This window comes from Bombus pyrosoma, linkage group LG3 (genome assembly GCF_014825855.1).
Source record: "Bombus pyrosoma isolate SC7728 linkage group LG3, ASM1482585v1, whole genome shotgun sequence".
Classification (NCBI taxonomy): domain Eukaryota; kingdom Metazoa; phylum Arthropoda; class Insecta; order Hymenoptera; family Apidae; genus Bombus; species Bombus pyrosoma.
The window spans coordinates 10,717,861-10,736,099 of record NC_057772.1 but is presented as its reverse complement, the minus strand read 5'-3'; the positions used below and the strand labels follow the sequence as shown (position 1 = coordinate 10,736,099).

At 28.1% G+C, this 18,239-nt stretch overlaps 5 protein-coding genes across 10 annotated transcripts; 3 read left to right on the top strand and 2 right to left on the bottom strand.

Annotated features, from left to right (window-relative positions):
- Positions 1 to 929: 929 nt before the first annotated feature.
- On the top strand, positions 930 to 8,220 carry LOC122566286 (nitric oxide synthase, salivary gland). The gene is made up of 24 exons (XM_043723346.1): positions 930 to 1,168; positions 2,381 to 2,517; positions 2,631 to 2,793; positions 3,293 to 3,384; positions 3,445 to 3,586; positions 3,659 to 3,798; positions 3,877 to 4,051; positions 4,121 to 4,222; positions 4,292 to 4,486; positions 4,559 to 4,801; positions 4,900 to 5,004; positions 5,073 to 5,140; positions 5,215 to 5,358; positions 5,422 to 5,596; positions 5,672 to 5,801; positions 5,857 to 5,935; positions 6,009 to 6,202; positions 6,281 to 6,450; positions 6,541 to 6,751; positions 6,832 to 6,919; positions 7,005 to 7,129; positions 7,192 to 7,337; positions 7,421 to 7,612; positions 7,679 to 8,220. The coding sequence occupies exons 1-24, from the start codon at positions 1,061 to 1,063 to the stop codon at positions 7,784 to 7,786; spliced, it is 3,432 nt and encodes a 1,143-aa protein (XP_043579281.1). The 5' UTR covers positions 930 to 1,060; the 3' UTR covers positions 7,787 to 8,220.
- Positions 8,221 to 8,362: 142 nt separating this feature from the next.
- On the bottom strand, positions 8,363 to 10,355 carry LOC122566290 (succinate dehydrogenase [ubiquinone] iron-sulfur subunit, mitochondrial). Its single transcript, XM_043723354.1, has 6 exons — positions 10,198 to 10,355; positions 9,476 to 9,606; positions 9,271 to 9,414; positions 8,988 to 9,183; positions 8,656 to 8,880; positions 8,363 to 8,592 (listed from the first exon to the last, which is right to left on the bottom strand). Exons 1-6 carry the CDS (start codon positions 10,240 to 10,242, stop codon positions 8,500 to 8,502), a joined length of 834 nt encoding a protein of 277 aa, XP_043579289.1. The 5' UTR covers positions 10,243 to 10,355; the 3' UTR covers positions 8,363 to 8,499.
- A 235-nt stretch (positions 10,356 to 10,590) lies between these two features.
- On the top strand, positions 10,591 to 12,171 carry LOC122566291 (coenzyme Q-binding protein COQ10 homolog B, mitochondrial). 3 transcript variants are annotated; one of them, XM_043723355.1, is made up of 3 exons: positions 10,591 to 10,881; positions 11,428 to 11,547; positions 11,642 to 12,171. In XM_043723355.1, the coding sequence occupies exons 1-3, from the start codon at positions 10,838 to 10,840 to the stop codon at positions 12,084 to 12,086; spliced, it is 609 nt and encodes a 202-aa protein (XP_043579290.1). In that variant the 5' UTR covers positions 10,591 to 10,837; the 3' UTR covers positions 12,087 to 12,171. The 3 variants fall into 3 exon arrangements, with proteins under 3 accessions (XP_043579290.1, XP_043579291.1, XP_043579292.1); XM_043723356.1 differs by lacking the exon at positions 10,591 to 10,881 and adding an exon at positions 10,932 to 10,968; XM_043723357.1 differs by lacking the exon at positions 10,591 to 10,881 and adding an exon at positions 11,122 to 11,258.
- LOC122566289 lies at positions 11,717 to 15,887 on the top strand. 4 transcript variants are annotated; one of them, XM_043723350.1, is made up of 8 exons: positions 11,717 to 11,850; positions 12,671 to 13,094; positions 13,357 to 13,479; positions 13,885 to 13,896; positions 14,907 to 14,948; positions 15,119 to 15,186; positions 15,243 to 15,446; positions 15,524 to 15,887. In XM_043723350.1, exons 2-8 carry the CDS (start codon positions 12,755 to 12,757, stop codon positions 15,605 to 15,607), a joined length of 873 nt encoding a protein of 290 aa, XP_043579285.1. In that variant the 5' UTR covers positions 11,717 to 11,850; positions 12,671 to 12,754; the 3' UTR covers positions 15,608 to 15,887. The 4 variants fall into 4 exon arrangements, with proteins under 4 accessions (XP_043579285.1, XP_043579288.1, XP_043579287.1 ...); XM_043723351.1 differs by lacking the exon at positions 11,717 to 11,850 and adding an exon at positions 12,327 to 12,591; XM_043723353.1 differs by lacking the exon at positions 13,885 to 13,896 and having other exon boundaries at positions 14,922 to 14,948.
- A 107-nt stretch (positions 15,888 to 15,994) lies between these two features.
- Positions 15,995 to 18,041, bottom strand: LOC122566288 (protein CNPPD1). The gene is made up of 5 exons (XM_043723349.1): positions 17,825 to 18,041; positions 17,655 to 17,751; positions 17,160 to 17,365; positions 16,955 to 17,083; positions 15,995 to 16,884 (listed from the first exon to the last, which is right to left on the bottom strand). The coding sequence occupies exons 1-5, from the start codon at positions 17,867 to 17,869 to the stop codon at positions 16,156 to 16,158; spliced, it is 1,206 nt and encodes a 401-aa protein (XP_043579284.1). The 5' UTR covers positions 17,870 to 18,041; the 3' UTR covers positions 15,995 to 16,155.
- Positions 18,042 to 18,239: the final 198 nt, after the last annotated feature.

Genomic DNA, 18,239 nt, shown 5'->3' with positions numbered 1-18,239 from the left:
AAGAAGGAAGATACTTGCGACTCCCTAGAAATATTTCCTAGAAATATTATTTCCGTCTTTTACTATTTGTCAATAAATCATTCCTGTATATATATATTTTTTTTCATATCGCTTATTTTGACTAAATAATCTCCTCCTTGCTAAGTGATCACATTTGAAGTATAAGGGGAAAAATGAGGAATGTCAATTTTTCGTGATTTTTCATTTTATAAGACACTTTTGTTTGTGAGAACTGGGACTGTGGAACTATCACATCATCAAAGATTTAATACATTTGTTAAAAAGAGGGAATATACATTCTTTAGCGGAACAAAACACAGATAAAAATAAATATTAATCTTTCATTAATCATTTTTTTTATTCATTAAATGTTGTTCTTTTTCTAGTATTCTAACTAAAATATTACAATTCAATTTTTTCAATAAAGATATTTTGCGATATTTCTTGTTTTCTCTCTTACTTCCCTTACTTTTCATTTCATCCTAACCTGTGGTCAATGACCAGGGCAGCATTATAACTCGTTTACAATACCTATCATTTAAAACATTCTTACTTATTTATACACATCATTATACCAACAGATGAAGCTAAATTTCAAAGCAAGTCCAATATATTATAAAATAACTGTTTTATAAGTATACATAGCAAAAAAATATTTAGAACTAAAATATTGACTACTTACTCATTCATACATATCATTACATCAATAGATAAAGTTAAATTTCAAGACATTTCTGATATATTATAAAATAATTTCTCATAAACGTAACAGAAAAATGTTTAAGGCTAAAATATTGAAAAAGAAATGTATGACAGCAGAGTGTTTGCTGAAACATATTGGCGCGGTAAATCAATGGCGCAGCTCCATAGCGCATGTGAGATTTCACGGAGTCTGAGGTACTGCTGCTTGGAAGGGGCTAAATATCTCTCCCTTCTCACGGGGATGCTCGCGAAAGGAAGTCAAGCCAGTATACGTGCCGCGGCAGCCTAATATACAAGCAGAGCGGTGACAGGTGAGTCAGGGGCACTTTTTGTCAAGCAAAAAAATCATAACGTCGAGATGAAGGAGCACGAGACAACGGGTGGTTGTCAGAAGAAACCGACGAAACTGCGTAACCTCATCTACAAAACCGAAGCTTTTGACTCCCTGCATGCTGGAAATGCTGAGGTACATATAACGAAAGACACTTTACAAGCATAAATAATTCTTATTTCTGTTTTCTCCTTCTCATTATCTTCTGCTTCTTTAATTCTTTATTTGCGTGTTTTGTAGGTTACTTTCTTTTATGTATCTATCTTGGGGAATTTTTTATTTGGAAATTTCGGGCTATATTTGACGTTGGAAATTGCATGATAGCGAATAGCGTGAGAGTTCAAATGAGATTGCGAGTGTGGGCGAATTTGTAACAGAGCGAGTCAATACTATCGAAAAACAAGAGTTCGGTGGTCCACTAGTTGCGCGGATATATGTATACTTACATTCGTTCATAAGTACTAGAACACTTATAGGAGAATAAGGAAAACTCTGACAGACCATTAGTAATCTATTAATCCTCGTTTAGAACTTCGTTAGACTATAACGAATTCATATTTTTTCGACTTCAAGTTTCATATAATAAATTTAAATGTTATCTTTATTTATATTCATCATATGTCTTAGTTATTATTCTGGTTATTATTTAGATGTTCATATTACTAGGTTTTTGATTATATTATAATTATATTAATAACAATTATATGTAATATTATAGTATATTTATATGTATATACAGTTATATGTATATTTAGAATTATTATTATAATTAATATTATATACATATATAGTTGGAAATGATTTCATAAGTTATTTTTTTAGCTATTGAATTCATCAAAATTCTTTCTATGTGTTTTAGACCAAAGAATTGTATAGATGGCAAAAATAAAATTTTTAGGAATAGTTTTCTTCTACAATCTCTCTATAATTTTCTCTCTACTATCTTTTTATGTGTTTTAGATAATAATGTTATTCTATACAAATACAAAATTAGCAAATGTCCTAATATTTATGAACCGAAGTATATGTAATGTAATTATGCTGCTCAAAACAATCGGAAGATTGAGTTTTGAAATAATTGAAATAAATGAAACATAATATTTTTCTCGGGGATCCAATTTATATGAAACTGGTAAAAGTAATAAATAACTGATTAGAGATTAAACTAATTTGAATATACGATGCGATTAGTATAATAATAATAATAATCTGATTTAGACGTGAAGTTGTTATTTTAATTAATAATACTCTTTTTTTACTATTTATAACGACCTAAGTAAACGATTAAAAAAACTTCCAATTTTTGGAAAAAATTTAATGCTTACTTAATTTTGTTACTTTCTTCAGAAAACATTGTGCTCTGGTCAAGTGTGTCTCGGTAGCGTTATGCAACTACCGATTCATGGGACAGAAGCCCGTTCGAGAGAAGAGACCCTTGTGCATGCGAAAGATTTTCTCGAACAATATTTTTCTTCCATCAGAAGGTACAATGCATTCAAAACATGTTTTATACTTCTATGATATTTTATAGGATATTTTATACGATGACATTTATGATATTCAAGTTGTTAAGTAATATTTTTCCTTTAAAAAATAGATTAAACAGCGAAGCACATCGTATTCGTTGGGAAAGCGTGCAAAAGGAAGTTATGGCTACTAGCACTTATCAATTAACTGAAACTGAATTAGTTTTCGGAGCGAAACTAGCATGGCGTAATGCCACAAGATGCATCGGTCGTATTCAATGGTCTAAATTGCAAGTACGTGACAATATATGTCAATATGTCCTGATCAATCAAAACTTATGTTTGAAAAATTAAAGATATAGTCAGTATAAGTTTAGGAAACTTCTTCTATCAAGTTCAAAATCGTTTCTACTAATACAAAGCTGAATATATGATAATTAACGATATAGAACCTGGGAGTAAATAGAGAATTACAGCTAGACATCGGATTTTTATGTATTTATGGAAAATTTAAAAGTACAAAACTATACAGAATACGCATAATTTATAAAGTTAAAAATAAGTAAAAATATATCAAAATGCGTAAACTATCCAAAATATTTGAATAGTTATAGTATTTAATGAATTATATAGTCGTGTATTCAGAACCCGTTTTTCAATTATATCTATAAAAATATGAATTTGCATCTTTTCTACATTATCCAATTTGTTTCAATTCACGGATAAAATTAATAACAGACTAAAATGATATTCCACGAATTCTCATATATATGTAGATATTCATTTATTATAGGTGTTTGATTGTCGTTACGTTACGACTACCAGCGGCATGTTTGAAGCTTTGTGCAATCACATTAAGTACAGTACGAATAAAGGAAACATTAGGTAATTCAATTGAAAAAATTTTCCATGGAATGCGTACTATTTATTTTTTATTATTTTTAGGTCTGCAATAACTATATTTCCGCAACGTACAGATGGAAAACACGATTATAGAGTGTGGAATCAACAATTAATAAGTTATGCGGGATATAAAAATCCAGACGGTACCATAATTGGTGATCCTGCAAACGTTGAGTTCACCGAAGTAAGCTGATTAATTCCAATTGTCTTTTCTATTTCTAATTTAAAATTATCAGTAAACTTATTGTTTTTACAGCTATGCATGAAACTAGGTTGGAGAAGTGCACGCACTCGTTTCGACATATTGCCGCTGGTATTGTCAGCAAACGGCCATGATCCTGATTATTTCGATATTCCTAGCGATCTTGTTCTTGAAGTACCTCTTAGTCATCCAACGTAAGTATTTTTGTTCGTTATTAATGTATTTTTGTAAAATTTATTAATGTCAAATAATTTTTACTTGTTCTATTCTAGATACGATTGGTTTGAGAAATTAGAATTAAAATGGTTCGCGGTTCCTGCCGTATCTGGAATGGTATTCGATTGCGGAGGTTTGGAGTTTACAGCCGCACCATTCAATGGGTGGTACATGAGCACTGAAATTGGGTCGAGGGATTTATGCGATGTTCAACGATATAATTTACTAGAAGTACATATTTTACGGAATTTTAATATTCATTCTTCTAGACAAATGTGCTAAAATAAATTTTATTTTTAGACAATTGCAACTCATATGGGATTAGATACAAGAACATCCACTTCATTATGGAAAGATAAAGCCATGATAGAAGCTAATGTTGCTGTTTTGTATAGTTTTCAAGTATATATATATAAATTGTCGATAATAATATTCAACATTTTTTATAAAAATTAATAATAAATCTTTTAGATGAAAAATGTGACAATTGTGGATCACCATACCGCTTCGGAATCTTTCATGAAACATTACGAAAATGAAATGCGATTAAGAAATGGATGTCCAGCCGATTGGCTCTGGATCGTACCACCGATATCAGGATCAGCTACACCTGTGTTTCATCAGGAGATGGCCCTGTATTATTTGAAGCCATCGTATGATGCTCAGGTTTTTATTGAATAAGTTATTTAGCGCATCCCTATTGTATATTTATTATATTTCTTTACTGTAAAATAATAGGAACCTGCTTGGAAGACACATGTTTGGAAAAAGGGTCGGGATAAAAAATCAACATCTAAAAAGCCAAGGCGAAAGTTTCATTTTAAGCAAATTGCAAGAGCAGTAAAATTTACGTCTAAGTTATTTGGAAGAGCTTTATCTCGAAGAATAAAAGCTACAGTATTATTTGCTACGGAAACTGGCACCTCACAGATGTACGCTGAGAAACTTAGCGAATTATTAGGACATGCTTTTCACTCCCAGGTATTCATTATTTAATTAAATATCACAAAACTTTCAGTTTCAGTAAGTTCATTTTAAAGAAATAACGTCTGAAAAATACTTGAAGCTATCAATTTTAGGTACTCTGTATGTCGGATTATGATATCAGTAATATAGAACACGAAGCTTTATTACTGGTTATAACATCCACCTTTGGGAACGGTGATCCCCCAGAAAATGGCGAAGTAAATTTATATCTTTCGTATAAAAAAATTGAAACAAATTATGGTTTCATATATATTTTATCTTCTAGGCTTTCGCACAAAATTTGTACGCAATGAAAATGAATGAAACGTACATTAATAGTGGCAATAAGATAAGGTATTTATACACTTAAAATAATAAAATAATGAAATTCTTAAATTGAATCACAATGATTTATACTGTAATTTCAGCCTAGCGACCTCAAAATCGTTCATTAAAGCAAATAGTCAGACAGAAGTAAGCAATTCGAAGAAACTAGATAGACTGGATTCACTTCGTGGTTCTACCACAGATTCTCAAACGGAAGACACTTTTGGTCCTTTAAGCAACGTCAGGTATAGATATTTATTTAAAATTAACTTATAAATGTGAAACGAAGTTTGTATTCCCTTTCATAGATTTGCTGTTTTCGCATTGGGATCATCAGCATATCCAAACTTTTGCGCATTTGGTCGCTATGTGGATAACTTGTTAGGCGAATTAGGCGGAGAACGACTGTTGAAATTGGCACAAGGAGATGAAATGTGTGGACAAGAACAAACGTTTCGGAAATGGGCAGCCGATACTTTCGCTGTTTGTATCTTATTACTATAATTTTTTATATATTATTATGCAGTAATTTTTAAGCATTCCTCATAATAATTCCAGGTTGCGTGTGAAACTTTCTGCTTAGATGACGATGATACTTTACTTGAAGTTGCTTTATCTTTAGGCTCAGAAGCTTTGTCGGCAGCTACTGTTCGGTTTGTAGAAGCTGAACCACAACTAATTGGAAAAGGTATGTTATCCATAATTGTTTATAAATTATAAATTTTATAATTGTAATATTTCAGCTTTAAGCAAATGTCACAATAGAAACGTGACTACTTGTAATATGTTACGAAAAACAAATTTAAGCGGTGATTCATCGAGGTAATGATATATTTTAAATAATAATTTTATAATTATATAATGAACTTTGACTTTACGATTTTGTCTTTTATAGTGGAACTACATTACTTCTGGAACTCGATGATATAGCAGGTATGGAAATACAATATAAGCCTGGTGATCATTTAGGAGTTTTCGCATGTAATAGATCAGAATTGGTAGAAGCAATTTTGGAACGAGTACAAACTCCCTTTGATCCAAATACACCGATTGAATTGCAAATACAGAAGCAATCCCACACACCGAATGGTTAGCATTAACATTATTGAAAATATTAAGTCTCGTTATTGTTCAGTAGTAATAAATTTCTTTTTCTTTGTTACATAGGAATCGTGAAAACGTGGATGCCACATGATAGATATCTTCCTAATTCCTTGAGAATATTACTGAAAAGATTTTTAGATATCACGATACCACCAACACCGAACCTTCTTAGATACTTTGCGTCGATTGCTACAAATCCAAAAGAACAAACTCAACTCAACCTTTTAGCTTCTGTAAATATTATATTAATCTTCAATTTGAAAAAATTCAATTACCAAAAGCATGAAAAAATCTGGAAAATCTTTTCTTCTTTTTAAATATAGGATCCAGCAGCATATGAGGATTGGAGACATTGGAAGTTCCCCAATTTAGTAGAAGTATTAGATGAATTTCCATCCGTGAAACCTTTTGCGCCCTTATTATTACTTCATTTAACTCCTTTACAACCAAGATTTTATAGTATTTCTTCTTCTCCGGATGTACATCAAGGACAAATACATCTTACCGTCGCTATTGTACAATATAAAACACAAGGTATCTAATTTTACATACAATCCCTGAATTATCTAGAAACCTTATTTTGCTTAAAAATATAATTATTTGTAAAAAATTAGGCGGTTCTGGGCCAGTTCATTATGGAGTTTGTTCTAATTATCTACGTGAAATATCAGATGGAGAACCTTTATATGTATTTGTACGTAGGTAAGTTCGTATTTGTAAAATCAATTTTTATTAATATAATTTCAGCAGATATAGTAAAATATGATATATTTCTTTTTACATTTAGTGCACCTAACTTTTATATGCCAATCGAACCAAAAGCGCCAATGATACTGGTCGGTCCAGGAACTGGAATTGCTCCCTTCCGTGGTTTCTGGCATCATCGCCTCGCACAAATGAAATATCAACCAGGTATCATAGTTTATGACATATTATAATATTCTTAAAATAAATACGGAATAAAAAATTTGTAGATCTTGAGTACGGAAATGTCTGGTTATTTTTTGGTTGTCGTCAAAGAAGCTTAGATCTGTACAGACAAGAAAAGGAAGAAATGGTAAAGGTTGGCGTTTTAGATAAAGTTTTCTTAGCTCTTTCGCGAGAACCTGGATTGAAAAAGGTTGCAATTTAAAATGTTTTTTAAACAATTTGTAACATTACTTTGTAGTATTTGAAATATTATAGTTATATTAATTTTAACAGACATACGTACAAGATTTAATTCAAGCAGAAGCTTCACAAATTTATGATATGTTGGTGTACGAAGGAGGTCATTTTTATGTTTGTGGCGATTGTACAATGGCAGAAGATGTTTATCAAACTTTGAAACATATTATACAGACTCATGGTGAAATGACTGATAAACAGGTCGAGGCGTATATGTTATCATTACGCGTAAGCCATATCACAATTTTATTACTAAATATTCGATTTCAATTACTTATATAATTGTTTTTTTAGGATGAAAATCGTTATCACGAAGACATATTTGGTATTACTTTAAGAACAGCAGAAGTACATAATCGATCGAGGGAAACAGCAAGAAATAGAATGGCTGCAGAGCCTTAAATGTTATTGTGATGTACATGTAACCTTAAAAAATTTTCAACAATTTTGTAGATAGTTTTCAATTATGCATATCATGCATTCTTATGCAAAAACTAAATGGAAAAATATTGAGATGTCCTTATTCTCTAACGTCGTACCGTTACATAATTTACTATAGTTTTACGATAATTATAAATATTATAATGTACAAGTTTCTAGTATTATATGCGTGTATATTTTTGATGGTACTACGAACTACTTAGATTTAAATTAAATAATAGCAAGATTAGTATATCTTTGTTTTTTAGTAAAAAGAGTAAAAATACATATCTAAATAACATCTTGCTCATTGTGAAATTAATCAATGTTTCAACAAATTCATATTAGCAATAATGCGTTATTAGAAAGATATGAAACGTGCAATATAAAGTACTGAATATATTCTGTTGCATTCATTTAATGAGTTTCAATATATTATGTTTCACCTCCATATTTATATAAAAGTCAATAGTTGAAGTATATACAAATAAAATCATTTATATCAGAAGGAATTTTTATTTACAGTAAACCACATTCGATGTTTATGAAAAATTTAACTTCAACTATATATTATTTTATTAAATAATTTAAATTAACTATATTTATTCGTTTTCATTTAATCAAACATATTTTCATATTTAATTATAATGAACGAAAAGTACATGTGATTGACTAATTCCATTTTCATTTTTCACTTATACAGCAGCATCAATGCTAGGTTTTTGTTTCTCACTAATATTGGCTAACAATTTCTTTATTTCTGCAATAGCTTTGCCAGGATTCAGACCCTTTAAAAAAAACATATTAATTTTACACTGAAGAATTATATTTTTTAGGTCATTTAAGATTACCTTTGGACAAGTACGAGTACAATTCATAATAGTGTGACAACGATATACTGAAAATGGGTCTCGCATTTTTTCGAGACGTTCCTTTGCTTTGGTATCACGCGAATCAATAATCCATCTGTAAGCCTGCATAAGCACAGCAGGTCCTAAATACTTATCACCATTCCACCAATATGATGGACAAGAGGTACTACAGCAAGCACATAAGATGCATTCATAGAGACCATCCTATATCACAAAAAATTATATTTTATTGCATTATTACTAATTACTACACATTATTGCATTAGAACAAAAAATATAAAATTCCATTAACAATTATAATATTTAATTACCAATTTTTTACGGTCTTCAACACTCTGCAAATATTGCTTTGAACCACTTTCCTGTCCATCACCACGTTGCAACCATGGTTGTATACTTTTATACTGGTTATAAAAGTTATTTAGATCTGGTACTAAGTCTTTTACGATATACATATGTGGTAGAGGATAAATCTTACTAGTTGAATTTGTATCAGTATCAATTTTGCTGAAATAACACCAATCAGGATTTATATTTTAAACCTAACTTTGTGTTATTATTAAAAATTTTTCAATAAAGGTAATTATTATATACCTTATACATGCTAATGTATTTGTACCACCAATGTTCATAGCACAAGAACCACAAATGCCTTCACGGCAAGAACGACGGAAAGTTAAAGTTGGATCAATTTCATTTTTAATTTTAATTAATGCATCCAATATCATAGGACCACAGCTATAACAGAGTTTGAATTAAAATAATACAGAATCATAAAAAAGTTTTTAAATAAACTTACGTGTTTAGATCCACTTTATATTCTTGCATATATGGCTTTTCATCTGGCTTATCTGGATTCCAACGATACACAGCAAAGGTTTTTAATTTGGCTGCAGCATTTTGATTTGCAGAAATATGAAATCTTCTAACCTAAATCAATGAAGAGTAATATAATAACGAATTTAAATAGAAATAGCTAGTTAATATGAATTATTGTATAAATTAGTGTTATCTTTTTTGATTTAATTAGATAGATGTATCTTATACTATTGATTATGTGCCAATTACAGTTACGAAATTTTCTCACAAATATAATAATACATTTAACAGAATATTTATTTAATTGAATACGTTCTATTTAAATATTTGCCAATAAAGAATTTATTGACAATAAAAAATTATTTATTAATAAAGTAAGAAACTAGAATTATATACTGACAATTTGTCCAATTATTACACTAAATTAAATAAAAAATAAAATAATGGTTCGGACAAAAGCATCGCGTAACATTATTTAATTAATTATTGTTCTCGTTGTTGTAACATTGTTCTCAATGTTTGAGCATAAATGTCAAAATATATAAACAAAAAGAACAATGGAATTGACATCGGTAATGCGATAGATTAAAGTTAGGTTTTATTGTAGGTTTGCACAACACTTTGCAACATAAGAAGAAAAAGAATCTATAAATAAGGAAACGTGATTATTTAATTATTAATATGAGTTTTACTAATACTTACTTGCCGAAGTACATTTTTGCAAGCCTGCGGTGTAATACCAGCCATTTTTTAAAAATGAATTAGGATCAAGACGTTTGCGGTACCTGTGTTATGTAAGCTACGCACGTGAGGATGTACCAACCTTTCTGTGATCTTTGCTTGAGTAGAAATGTGTTTTAACCCACTGTCAAATTTCATATCAATGTCAATGACACGCAAGGAGTTACTCAATAGAATTGCTTAAAATTAAAAAAATTTTATTTGTTGATAACATCTGCATTACACAACTCCCAAATATATTTTGTGTAATATAATTAATATACTAGATTAAAATATGAATGCATTTTATTATATAAACTAAATTTGTTATACATTACATACTACTCATTGACATTTAATTATAAATATCACCTATTATTTTTAAATGTATCTATATGCTTCTTATCAGTTTTTTATGTAGTTCCACTTTGAATAATTCAAAAAATTTATTCGTACTTTTAAACATGGATAATATAAAATATATCTTAATTGGATGAAATGCTTAAAATTAGACAAAAACCAACGAAATGTATTTGTAAAAATTGATAACGTTCAAAGTTTTTGCATGCATATATAAAAAATATGATGTATATATGTCTGTGCATATAAATTTTATTAATGTATGTTATATGCAGTGGAATTGTCAACTTGTACCATCATGTATAGGTAACACATTTTTTGTATCTATTTATTTTAAATACTCCATTCAGTATAAACTGTATACTGCTTATTTGTCTAGGTTATGTTTCATATGTGCGTTCTATTTCCTAAATTACTATTATTAAGATAATTTCTTAAAATAATTGTAGATATTAAATTATGTAATATATATTAAATATAATAATCATAAAAAAAGGAAATTTATAATATAAAACAAATTATTATAATACATAACCTAACTAATATTTGTACATTTCACTTGCAAGCGTTCCTAAGTATTTCGATAATTGTTATATTTTTAGAAATTTAAACAATAGTCATTATCATTTCACTCGCATATATATTTTCTCATAATTTTAAGACTTTCCTTTTAATAATATTATGTAAGTAACAATGTGTTATAATTGTTAAAATAAAATATAAAATTTGTTTTTATGATTAAAGAATAATAAAATAATATTTTTTTCGGTGAACCATTTAAATGCATAATCAAGAAATTTTTTTTAATTTTGTAATTAATTTCTATGATAAAAGTATCAATGTAATTTTCAGACCAATTTTATTGCTTGAAAATGCTGTTCTTCAAAATAAGCAAAATTTTAACAAACAATATATAGGAAGAATATATATGATTGCGAGAACAAAAGAATATGAAGGTCGTAAATTAGTAGGGTGAGTTTCCTCAGTTTAAGAATTGTCAATTTTAAATTCATCGGTACCTCACGAAGGAACAAAAAATATTATGACAAGTTCTTTATATACACAGGTTCTCAATGGAACAAATATACGATGTCGTAGCTGACGTGCAGAATTATAAAGATTTTGTACCATTTTGTAAAAAGTCCGACGTTATATTCAAAAGTGATGATATACTCAAAGCAAACTTAGTAATAGGATTTCCACCTATAAATGAAAGTTATACATCAAAAGTGACGACAATGCGGCCGCGTTTCGTAAAAGCTGAATGCTCAGATGGTAGATTATTTAATCATTTAAATACGTTATGGCTTTTCAGTCCAGGATTAAAAAATAATGCACAAACTTGCGTCATTGATTTTTCTTTGTCGTTTGAATTTAAATCACTAATTCATTCGCATTTGTCGAATCTATTTTTTAACGAAATCGTGAGACAAATGGAAAATGCTTTCCTTGATGAAGCTAAACGTAGATATGGAAGGCCATGTATTAAAACAGTACGATTAGAAAGATAATATAGAATAATATTAAACTAATAAATAATTAATGACAATATTGTATAATTTATAAATAAAAGCACTTCTTAAGCGTTTTCCTTTATCTGATTTGTAAATTTTTCTCAAGTCAAGGTTGTGTAAATTATAATATTAATTACAATTCTTCTACTTTTAAGAAACTACTTACATTTGAAGTAATATATATTCTAATATACATACCTGGTATATGATATTATATATACATATATATATTGCAAATATTTAACATTTAATTATAAAATTATTGCAAGTTGTTTTTTTATATATAATAATTTTTTTATGTTACTACGGATGTTACAAAATTAAAAGATTAAATATTTGAAAAACAAAAATAAAGTATTATTAACTGATTAAGATAACTGAAACTTATCGATGGTGTTTTTTCGATTTCATATTTTGATGTTTAAGACATTATTAAATACGTTACTTCACAATGACGTAAGATTGAGTCATTGCCAGTGTATCTATGTAACTCAAGATATATGTACGTGTATATACCTTTAAATGTTTAATAGCATAGTGTATCTTTATCACTACTAAACAAACACAATTATTGATTTTAGGTATTAGTACTATACATGCCTTCGTAATCACGTAAATTTTATTTAAAATATCGTGAAGGGAAGGGAATATTCGTTTCCATAAAGATGTGTACGGTGCTTGCAAGTTTAACTAGTCAAACAGTATTTATCCCGCGGGAAATTATGTATTTTAGTAGAAATATATCGCGATTTTATCACAGTCGTCAAAAATTGTGTTGCGTGGATAATTTTCTGCTAGGAAAGCATTCTTTATTTTCGTTTCTTGTTGATACGTGGAGTATACCCAGGACATGTTATACCGCGGGAAGCAAAATAAATTTTCCTGAATCCTTAACAAAGGAAAAGGCGAAAGAAGTAGCCTCTAAGCTTACCTCGGAAGAACGAGATCTTTTTTTAAAAGTTCTTGAAGAATGTAAATCGGAAGAGGATAGAGCTGGATATCAAAGTAATTATTTTTTCTACAGATTATCATTAGACTGCGGATATTTATGTAAATTCATATTTCTATAAATATAATTAAGAAGGTATGTAGACTTTTATGCACTTTTATATTTTTGAATTTTTCATAAATGCATAAAAATCTGCAGTTTATTTACCACTAAAATAGAATTATTTTTTATAAATCTGATGAATAGTGTATGAATGAATTTTGCTTGTACATTTATGACATTATTCATTTATGAGAATTATTCTTTTATTCCTTTAAGATCAATTAGCTACTTTTCGATGGTGTAATAAACTTGGACGGCCTAGTAAAATATCAGTAGGGGATGTGGATCCTACAGGCACTTATTGTCCGGTACCAAAAGATTGGTTTATGCACAAGTATGGTAGGAGCTTAAGAACATTATTTAATTTTTGTAATGATCAGTAATTAACAATTTATAATTTTAAAATGAAATATAATAGCTTTTGCATCACTACTAAAGTAAATTGCAATAATAGAATTCTATATTACTAAGATTTAACTTTTTTTTTTTATTAATGCTTTGAATTTCAAAAGTGAAAATATTTATTATTATCATATTATAATTCAGTGCAATTTTCAGTATTCTTTAACAGTATAAAAAATTTTCTTCCATTGCATTCTACATGGACATAAATTTGTAAGTTTATTTTAATATGCACTAAACTAGTATTTTATATGCAACTATGTTTTAATTGTGTTTTAAATCTTTTACTTACTTCTTCTATTCTAACTGAACTTTCTGGATGTTTTGAAAAGACAACTACAGAGCCACACTTAGGTAATATATTACATTACATGTACATACTTACTATTATTTTTAACACAATATACATAATGCTATATGGAGGCTTAAGGGGAATTAAAACTATTTAAGCTATGTTTTTATATTATACTCTTTTCAAAAAATATATAATGATAAATATTTACAAATATTATAAAGAAACATTTCTTAACACAAGTTTTCTTATACATTTCACATTTTTTTAAACAAATATATGCTATTTTTAAATAATAACTCTCACAATTTCATTAAGTAACTTGGATACATTTATGATTTAAGATGTTGAACACTTTGAAAAAAGCATATTTTTTACAAGAACTTTATAATGAGTTTCATCCATTAATTCGACAATGAACATAATGAATGCAGCCAGATACCTGTATAAAACTAAGTTGAACATTTAGGTAAATAATTTTAGAAATTTTCATTATATAAAAAAATATCATGTTAAAATATTTTTACAATTTAATTTTTGCTACTTCCACTAAATTTTCATGTGGAATGTTTCATGTTTTTGCATGCTAAATGTTCTTTTCATATTGTAGAACATATTCTAAAACAGAATACTTAACTTAATTTTACACAGAATACAGGTATATTTAGTATATATGTAGCAAACTTTAATGTAAGTACCTTTTAAATAAAAAAAAATGTACTTTTATTTGAATAAAATTTTGTTTTTCAGAATCTTGTGTACTTAATTAATTAATTACTTATCCTATAGATTTTCTTTTATTTGTTGTTAGGTAATTAACTATAGTAAATATTTTTCATGTAAATTATATAATGTTATCATTTCATATTAATCTTTAATAACTTCCCTATCATTTATAAAGTTATTAAACATATGTAAATTTTGTATATGCAAAGAAATGAATGCATGAACCTTTATCAGTTTATGTGTTGTAACACAAGAATCATATTTTTCATAGTTACTTATTAATTAGTTATTATTATATCATGTTATAAAAAGACACACATTTACATTTTTCGTTTTCCTCTTGCAGCTGAAAATGTTCCAGAACCAACTACAAAAGATCTAGTATTAGGTATGAATTTTAAATATTAATATTCAACAAAATATATTTAAGAAACATATAAATTCAATTTTAAGTATTTACTAAAATAATCTATGTAATAAAATATAATAATTTTTTGAACTTGTTATTGTGAAAGATGTTTAATTACTATTATATAATGATATATAACATTCTTACAGTTGCAATTTCAAATGCAATTCCATTCATTGGCTTTGGCTTTCTTGACAACTTCATCATGATTGTTGCTGTATGTATTACGGATGTATATTATATATGTTCAAGTTTGTAATGTTGTCATTTCAGGGAGATCAAATTGAAATAATATTGAATAAAAAATTTCCAATATCGACTATGGCAGCTGCTGCGTTAGGAAATACGATATCTGATATAATAGGAATTGGGTCTGTACATTATGTAGAACGTTTTGCTCAAAGTGTTGGTTTTAAAGCACCAAAACTTACTCCCATGCAGTTAAATTTACATAGAACAAAAGCAGCTGCTAATTTGGTACGATACATTCACTTTTACATTACGTTACAATTAAGAATTTACAACGAATAAGAAAATAATTTTTAATAATCCAGGGCCGTGTAATCGGAGTTACAATTGGCTGCATTATCGGGATGACACCTATTCCTATTTTTTCCTATTTTCATAACAGTGGTTAAAATTATAAATATTAAACGCTTAAAAACTTTTACTATTATTACAATATTTAATTTTTATAGTAAATTGATGTACAATAGTAGAGAAAAAATTATCAACTTACGATATACTCAAGACCAAGTTTCGTAATTATTTGCAACATTAATTTGTGACAATCATAGCATTTATGTAATATTGTGTAATTTCTGTACAATGAATGTATTTAATGTATACATAATGTATAAAGTAATTGTAAATGTATTGTCAAAGCTGTATAAATAGCATTAGTAACAGATAGATTAACCCGTGTCTTATATTCTGACATTATCATTTTTTATTATTTTATTATTTAGATCTGTTTGTAGAGCTTATATCCTAAAGGTTGTCATAATTAAGAAAAAACTAATGTCTTCATATTTCATATTCTTTATTGAAAAAATGATTTGTTAGTAAAGACATATTTTTTGCCAGTTACAGGTTAGTAAAAAAAATATATATATACCTTTTTTGAAAACTCTTCTAATATAGACAATATATCTTGTAAAATTTTTAAGATTTTGATATGTGATGTTCAATGCTGATGATCGAGTGTCAATTTTGTAACGCAGTTCGCGTAATATCTCCAGTCGTGCAGAAGAATTTCCAAATCAATCCCCAATATTTGTTTCCAAAATTTTATAAAAGGTTCGTTTGACATAGTAATATCGAATAAAAATTGTGTTGCCATTGACATGTCTGCATATTCGATTTTATCGTTTGCTGTACACAATGTTTTTGTCGACTCTAGACCTGAATATTCCGGTAGCCATATCATCATAGAATTTAACCACCATTTCCAATTTGTATCAGTAGCCTCGTTCATTCTAATATATTCACAATTTTCTTGAGATTGATTGCAACTTAAGGATGTATATATAAAATCATCAATTAAAATATCTTCTGATGAAATACTTTCAATTTCAATTGGCAATGAGGTTATATCCATTACTGGATTAAAATCTGTTTTCATATCTGTAGAATTATTTATTTGTCTTGGACTAAGTACTGTCCCTGGAAGGTAGCTCGCAACTAAGGCAGAGCCTAAAAGAGTAATTACTCCTGCAGTATATGTTGCCAAACAAATGGTTGATATATTTACTACAGCTTGTGCTACTGCCATTAATTGCATTGAATTCATTAGACAAGTTAATTCTGTATATGAAAACCAGCCTCTTTTCTGTGCTTCTCTGTAAGCTACATCTTTTTCCAATTTCTGTAGTCTTTCCCAAAATTCTTGATTATGAACAAAAACAGTCCAATCCTGTATAATTGGTAAGATTTCTTATTAATAACATACATCATAAATTCAATAGTATATTTAATTTACTTACAATAGCTTTGAGAAAGTCTCTCTCTAACTGATTTATTTGTAATACGGTCAGATCACCTGATAATGCCCACTCAGTATTGAAAACTTCATCATCTTCTCCTTCGTCGTTTAAAAATTTACTAGCCACCATCTGTAGAATAAAAAACAATATATTTTATAATAATTCTCAATAGTTAATTTAATCTTATTTGAGGCAAACATAATACCAAGGAAACAAGGAACAGCTCAGAAGGTGCCACTTGTTGAAGATATTCTGGATTACAATCTTTCAATCTTTCTAAGTACAGTAATGCTAAAACAAGGGAACATGGCGAAACACATGCATTTCTAGATATTCTGCTAGCCTCTTCCACATCTAATCTTTCAAGTGTATAACCACCTTTCACTTCAGTAAACAACTCTGCTGCCAATTCTAAGAATAAAGTTTAATCATAATCATTAATGATGAAAAATATTTAATTGTTTATGTAATATTATTAAAATGTAAAAGTTTTGCTAAAGTATTACAACAATTTATAGATTTATGTCAAATAGCTAAAATATAATAATTTATAGCTTATAAGAAAATAATACATTATTTTTTACTTAAATAACTTGTTAAGACTATTATATTAGATTAATTAGAAATTATACAATTCAATTAATATAATTTAAGTAGAGCGAACACGCCAATAAATATTTTTAAAATTACTGATACTAACCGGTAACAGGTAAACTGAGGCATTCAGTCACTGGTAATTTCGAATAATAAAGTGATTTCGATATACGATTTAAAAATTCGTCGTGATTACCAATGCTCTGTAAATAAAAATAAGGTTAGGAAATTTTTGTATACCTATCCATTAAAAATGTGGTACGAAACTAGTGTTACCTTTAATTTCGATGGGGTTTTCCTTCTTCTTGACATAGTCGGCATGTTAAATCACTAATGAAACTAAATGAATATTTTTTTAAGTAATATATGTATATACGAAAAATGGAAACAACAATTTACAAATATCGTATTTTGAAGCTATGATATATGAAACCCAATTTTGAGTAGAACAAGATGATTTATATTTCCTGTTCATAATGAATGGAGCTATAGGTAAAATATCATTCGTACCACTACAAATATTGAATTAGCTGATCTGAAAAACATTAAAGTATTTACTTATTGAACGGTATGTATGTAAAATTATATTTGTGTAAGAACAAAGATTAAATAAGATAAAAAATTAAACATATATATGTCGATTATGTTTATAGGATAACTCTTATTATATTGTTGGTATAACTGAAAGGCA

Bases quoted from the DNA above. Each gene is read 5' to 3' on its own strand.
- LOC122566286 (XM_043723346.1), top strand. From the start codon at position 1,061: ATGAAGGAGCACGAGACAACGGGTGGTTGTCAGAAGAAACCGACGAAA. The intron at 6,920-7,004 runs GTAAGTTCGTAT...TTTTACATTTAG, and splicing joins TTATATGTATTTGTACGTAG to TGCACCTAACTTTTATATGC. The intron at 7,130-7,191 runs GTATCATAGTTT...AAAAATTTGTAG, and splicing joins ACAAATGAAATATCAACCAG to ATCTTGAGTACGGAAATGTC.
- LOC122566290 (XM_043723354.1), bottom strand. From the start codon at position 10,242: ATGGCTGGTATTACACCGCAGGCTTGCAAAAATGTACTTCGGCAA. The intron at 9,607-10,197 runs GTAAGTATTAGT...TCATTGATTTAG, and splicing joins GCAAAAATGTACTTCGGCAA to GTTAGAAGATTTCATATTTC. The intron at 9,184-9,270 runs GTATATAATAAT...GTGTTATTTCAG, and splicing joins AATACATTAGCATGTATAAG to CAAAATTGATACTGATACAA.
- LOC122566291 (XM_043723355.1), top strand. From the start codon at position 10,838: ATGTTATATGCAGTGGAATTGTCAACTTGTACCATCATGTATAG. The intron at 10,882-11,427 runs GTAACACATTTT...TGTAATTTTCAG, and splicing joins ACTTGTACCATCATGTATAG to ACCAATTTTATTGCTTGAAA. The intron at 11,548-11,641 runs GTGAGTTTCCTC...TTATATACACAG, and splicing joins GAAGGTCGTAAATTAGTAGG to GTTCTCAATGGAACAAATAT.
- LOC122566289 (XM_043723350.1), top strand. From the start codon at position 12,755: ATGTGTACGGTGCTTGCAAGTTTAACTAGTCAAACAGTATTTATCCCG. The intron at 13,095-13,356 runs GTAATTATTTTT...TATTCCTTTAAG, and splicing joins GGATAGAGCTGGATATCAAA to ATCAATTAGCTACTTTTCGA. The intron at 14,949-15,118 runs GTATGAATTTTA...ACATTCTTACAG, and splicing joins TACAAAAGATCTAGTATTAG to TTGCAATTTCAAATGCAATT.
- LOC122566288 (XM_043723349.1), bottom strand. From the start codon at position 17,869: ATGCCGACTATGTCAAGAAGAAGGAAAACCCCATCGAAATTAAAG. The intron at 17,366-17,654 runs GTTAGTATCAGT...CTTTATTCTTAG, and splicing joins CCTCAGTTTACCTGTTACCG to AATTGGCAGCAGAGTTGTTT. The intron at 16,885-16,954 runs GTAAGTAAATTA...CCAATTATACAG, and splicing joins GAGACTTTCTCAAAGCTATT to GATTGGACTGTTTTTGTTCA.